The sequence below is a fragment of the Lipotes vexillifer genome, unplaced genomic scaffold, assembly GCF_000442215.2.
Source record: "Lipotes vexillifer unplaced genomic scaffold, Lipotes_vexillifer_v1.1 scaffold575, whole genome shotgun sequence".
NCBI lineage: Eukaryota > Metazoa > Chordata > Mammalia > Artiodactyla > Lipotidae > Lipotes > Lipotes vexillifer.
Window position 1 is genome coordinate 2,141,775 of NW_006780198.1, and position 5,093 is coordinate 2,146,867.

Here is a 5,093-nt window from a genome sequence, read left to right on the forward strand (position 1 = left end):
ACCCCGGTGCCTGTGTCCTGCAGCAGGAGGAGCTTTTCTTCCCCGGACTCAACCTGTGAGCTGAGTGCACATCCCTGGGCGGGTCCAGGCCCTTCTTCCAGCCGCTGGGATCTGCGGGCACTGGTCAGGGGCTCTTGGCAGGCCTGGCGCTCTCTGTCCTGTATCCGAGCGCCAGCCTGCAGATCCCTAAACTGTACCTCGGAGAAAGTCAGTTCAGCAGCTCACCACGCGAGGGCGGCACGGGAACGAGAAAGGAAAGATGGCCCGGGCACCTCGCAGAGGGAGCGGCAGCCCCGCTTTTCCAGAAGCTCTGGATGCTTCCAGCTACCCAGAAACAAAAGCAGCTCAAATTCAATTCGATTTGGGAAATGCGCAAATGCCACCAGCTGGGCCCTTTGGAGCCCAACGTGGCTGCTTGGAGAAGGCTCTGTTGAGGCCCCAGTGGCTCTGCCGGCCACTCCCTCCCCGCCGTCCTCCCCCACCCAGTCCAGCAGCAGGGGCCGACCCTCCCGGGTTCTCCTGCCGGAGGTAGCATCTTCTGCCCCGTCCTTCCTCTATCCTCATAGCACCGCCCCCACCGGCTGGCATGGTACCCTTCACCCTCTCCCCTTCTCTGCTGGGCCGAAGCCTGCCTGCCACCCGTGTCAGGAGCCCGGATCTAGCCAGTCGCTCAGCACCCTCACCCAGCTCTAAAATTCGAGGGTGCCCAGGCACTCACTTCGCAGGGATGCTAAGGCCAGGGCCATCTTGCTCTCTCTTCTTGAGCATCCCTCCCCCACCACAGGCTGCTCCCGCTTCCCCTCTGCTCTGTCTGCCTCTTCACCTGCACACACACACACACACACACACACACACACACACACACACACCCCTAAGCTGGAGGTGCCCCTGGGCCCGCAGGATCTGCCCTAGGGGCATCAGAAATCCAGGTCCTTTACTCAGGGCTCCCGGGGCACAGAGGCCTCAGATAGCACGTGTTGCTGCCTCTCCTCCCCCAAACGCTTCTGCGTCATCTCCCTCCATGGACACTCCTGCCGCACCAGGCACAGGAGGCTGCAAGTAGAGCTGTCAGGTGCCCGCATCACAGCGATTCAGCACAGCCAGGCCGATGTTGCCATGGAAACCATCTCCCGAACTGATGGATGCCGAGCCCCTCCCGCAGCAGTTTCCATGGAGAAGGTCCTGATGTTCTCCAGTAATTTCTGCAGTCCTTTGTTCTTCACAGCAGCCCTGGCTTCATGCTAGCAGCTATTCATTGGGGTTACTGGGGTTTTTCTTTCTTTCTTTCTTTCTTTATTTCTCACAGAGTAACTGTCTGTGGCCTTTTGAAGACACTGCTCTTCCATTGCCCAGGATCCAGGGTGGATAGTGCCCTGAGCTGGCCTCTGGTGCCCCCAGGCATCCCAAAGTGAGGTTCTACCTGTGCCATACGGTACATCTCCCAGCCAGGAGCCCACTCCCAGCCTGTGGGCCCAAGGATGCTGGCTCCAGCTCCGCCAGTCCGGCAGAACTCCAAATCTCTCTGCAGAGCCATATATCAGAACCAAAGAATGTCAAGGCCAGAGGGTCCCTAAAGTTCAAATGCCACCCAGAGAGGTTGGGCCACTTGTCTGAGGACACACAGCTACGAGGGGCAGAGGCAGGCCTCCTGCCTTTGGCTCCTGGTCCTGAGCTCTGTCTACTACCCTCCAAACTTTGATTGTCTAGCAGTAAGATGACTTCTCCAGCCATTCCAGGCAGAGGAAGGAAGGCCCATCCAAGAGCACAGGTGGAAGGCCTTCCAGTCTGGGAGAGCCCCTTCCGTAGGGGAAGCTCCCTTCTGTGCTGGGCTATGAGGGACCCACTTCCACCTCATGCCTGGAAACACCCCCACCTACTGCTGATGCCCAAGGCCAGCCCTGGGCCAGGTCTGCTTCCAGGAACGTGCAGAGCCTCAATAGCCAGTCCTGTGTCGAGGCCGGGGTCCCTCCAGAGCACGGATGGGCCAGTGCCAAGGACAGGTCACCCAAGAACGGGTGACTGAGCAGGAGAGAACGTCTCGCTGGCATTTGGAGCAGCGGGAGAACTAGGGTCTGGCCTCTCTGGCCTGGAGAAGTGGGGGAAGGAGGGCCTCAGGCCACACTCCTCACCCCCTCCACCACCCCCCAAGCCCAGTCTCCAGGAGGCACGCCGCTCGACCTTCTCCTGCCTGGACACTAGGTGGTGCTCTCCACCCTGTCCTGGGCAGAGCTTGGCCCCCCCCTGCCGCGAGAGGAGGCTGGAGCCCGCGAAAGACCAGGAGAGCCAGAGGACAGCCAGCCCACCCTCTGCACCCCCAGGGCGGGCCTCCCTGACTCAGTTACCTGGCCTTCCCCTCAGCTGTCTGAGCTCTGAGTAGGGCACCTACACCTCCTTGCCCACATCAGGCAGGGCAGGCTGCTATTAATCACTAAGCTCGGACAATAGACAGGACGGTCCGGGGCACCAAGACATAAGGCCACCCTCCTTGCTCTGTGGCTGCCCTGGCTGGTTCCAGCCAGAGGTCAGGGAGCGCCTGTACCCTTCAGGTGCTGTCCTGCGCCTGGGTGCCTCTGGGATCCTTGGGGGCAGGGCCCTCTCCCCTTGAGCTGAGCAAGGTCATCTGAGCCCCACTCCTGCATCCCCCTTCCCCCCACTCCCCCGCTCTCACCCTGTGGGAGCAGCTGCAGCCCAGCCAGGCTGCAAGCGCATCAGTGCCTGCGTGTACTGTGCCTGTACACAGTGAGGGGGCCGTCTGGCCACCATGGCAACCTCTGAGCCCCTCCAACTCTGAGCCTTCCTTCCAATTTTCTGTTCTGCTTTCTTTCTCATTTCTTTCTTCATCCAGCCCCGCTTCGCTGCCTCCCCCCCACCCCGCCCCCGGCTATCCCCACCACAGCGTGGGCATCCCGGGTCTCCCCTCATCTCCCCGCCAGAACGTCCAGTCCCTGCAGGCCACTAAGATGCTCAAGCCCATTTCCGTAGCTCAGAGTTCACACAATCTGTCCACAAGCAAATGACAGCGAAAGGCCCTTCCCTCCCCTCCACTTCGTCTCAGGGTCCCCCCGCCGCCCCGGCCAGTTCTCAGGTGCATCCTGGGGGGAAAGGCTTGAAAAACTCTGTGCTCCCTTCTGCCTGGAGCTGAAAGTTCCAATTCCAGGAGGGGGTCAGGGATCCAAACTGGTGGCCGCCATGCTGGGTGCCAGCTGAGGAAGGCCAGGAGCATCTGGGGGCCCTTGAGAGCACCTGGGGGGAGGGCTGGGGCCCTGCTTCCCGCCACAGTCCTGAAACAGTGGTTCTCAAAAGTAGGGCTTATGGGAATCGGCAGTCTGCATTTTCCACAAGCACATGGACTGGGGGTGCAGCCACGGGGGCCTGTGTCCCGCATCCCTCCCTCTGGGGCTGACCTCCGCCCCCCACTGGTCTCTGTTCCCTCCAGGGAGGAGTGAAGGTTCTCATCACAGGCCCATGGCAAGAAGCCAGCAATAATTACAGCTGCCTGTTTGACCAGATCTCAGTGCCTGCGTCCTTGATTCAGCCCGGGGTGCTCCGCTGCTACTGCCCAGGTGAGATGCCGCCTCCCAGCAGAGGCCACGGGGCCCCAGAGCGCTGGACTCCGAGTCGGCCTGGAGGGGGTGACCTGGAGTGACTTGTGTCATTACTCTGGGCCTCAGTTTCCTCTACGGTGAAGGAGTGGGTCCCGGATCAGCTATCATAATGGCATCTGTTCTGGACTCATGGCCCCCTTAGCATGATAGATGGGGACACAGGTAAGCTTGGCTGGGTTTTGAAGAGAACCTGATGGAGGACTGCTTAGACAACCAATGAGCCAGGGTGACACACCCAGGACTGGTCACAGCAGGAAGCTCTAATCACCCTCCACCTGAAGGGTTACAGGAGCTGGTGAGAGCCAGGCGGGCGGAAGGGCCCCAAAAGGAGCCGCGTCTGGGGTTGGGGCCGCGAGGCCGCCCTCTCTCCCCACCGCCCATGCCTCGCACAGCTGAAGCCACGCAGAAGTCATGAGGATGAGAGGGCCCAGGCCATGCGGTCCACGGGCCCAGTCCCCTGCGGCACAGAGCAGGTCAGAGAGGGATGGAGAAGGCCCGGCAGACCCCAAGGGAGGGGGCGTCAAACTGAGAATAACCCACAGAAACTCCTTTGAGAGGCTGGTGACGCCAGCCACCCCGTGGCCAGAAGGAGGCACAGACACATCATCTCCTTTGGCTCTCAGGCCCCGGAGGCCCCGGGGGCCTTCCCCGTGGCTCTGACCTTGTCCCTATCACTCGGGCGGGGCGTAGCTTGGTGTCCCTGTCTGGTCAACTTGCCCTTGACCTCCGACCGTTACCTCCTCCCCACTGGCCTGTTGGCTCCATGAGGACAGGGTCTGTGTCTTTCTTGGTCACCACGTGTCCCCCAGGGCTCAAAAAGTGCCTGGCATGTCCCAAAAAAGGGGTGGATCTTCATGAAGGAATCTGCTCACGTTCTCTGTCCCCCGGGGTTGGTGCTGGGAGGCCCCCTTGACTGGCCCCTCACATGCATCATTAGTTCCAGGGACGACCCGTCCAGCTGGACCAGATGATGGACGGAAAGGCAGACGAGGAGGCGGGCGGGGAGGGCGGAGGGTCCCACTCCGTGTTATTTGCAGTCTACAAAAAGGAGAGAGACAGAGAAAGAGAGAGAACGCTCCCCGGGGAGGACCAGGGGTGGGGAAGAGAAGTGGGGCCAGGGGGTCCCCAGGGCAGGAGTAGAGCTGGCCGGTGCCAGGGGACTGGTTCACCTGGGGCGGTCCAGCTTGAACCCCCGGCCACCGGAGCTGTCTGCCTTACGCAGCACCATCCCCCTAGCCTGAGGCTCGCGAGCTGACATGGAACATTCTTCTCTCTCTCTCTCTCTCTCTCTCCATCTCCCCACGCAGCCCACCGGAGCAGAATGCCGCTGCTCCAGGGCTGGGCTCACATACTCAGCTTCCCCTTGAATGCAGCGGCCTCTGCACCGCAAACATCCCAGGGAGCCAGGGCTGGTGCCTGTGGTGGCCTCCTCTGCTGGCCCTGCCCCCCCCCCCCACCACCCTCCTGGCTCTCCCCCACCATCCCCCC

The 5,093-nt window shown here is 61.6% G+C and overlaps 1 protein-coding gene across 2 annotated transcripts in view; it reads left to right on the forward strand.

Annotated features, from left to right (window-relative positions):
* Positions 1 to 5,093, forward strand: part of CAMTA1 (calmodulin binding transcription activator 1) — a 927,002-nt gene that overhangs the window by 837,229 nt on the left and 84,680 nt on the right. For both annotated transcript variants that reach the window (XM_007453302.1, XM_007453303.1), the window contains one exon: positions 3,437 to 3,563. In XM_007453302.1, coding sequence (XP_007453364.1) covers positions 3,437 to 3,563 — 127 coding nt within the window. The remainder of the gene's footprint in view (positions 1 to 3,436; positions 3,564 to 5,093) is intronic.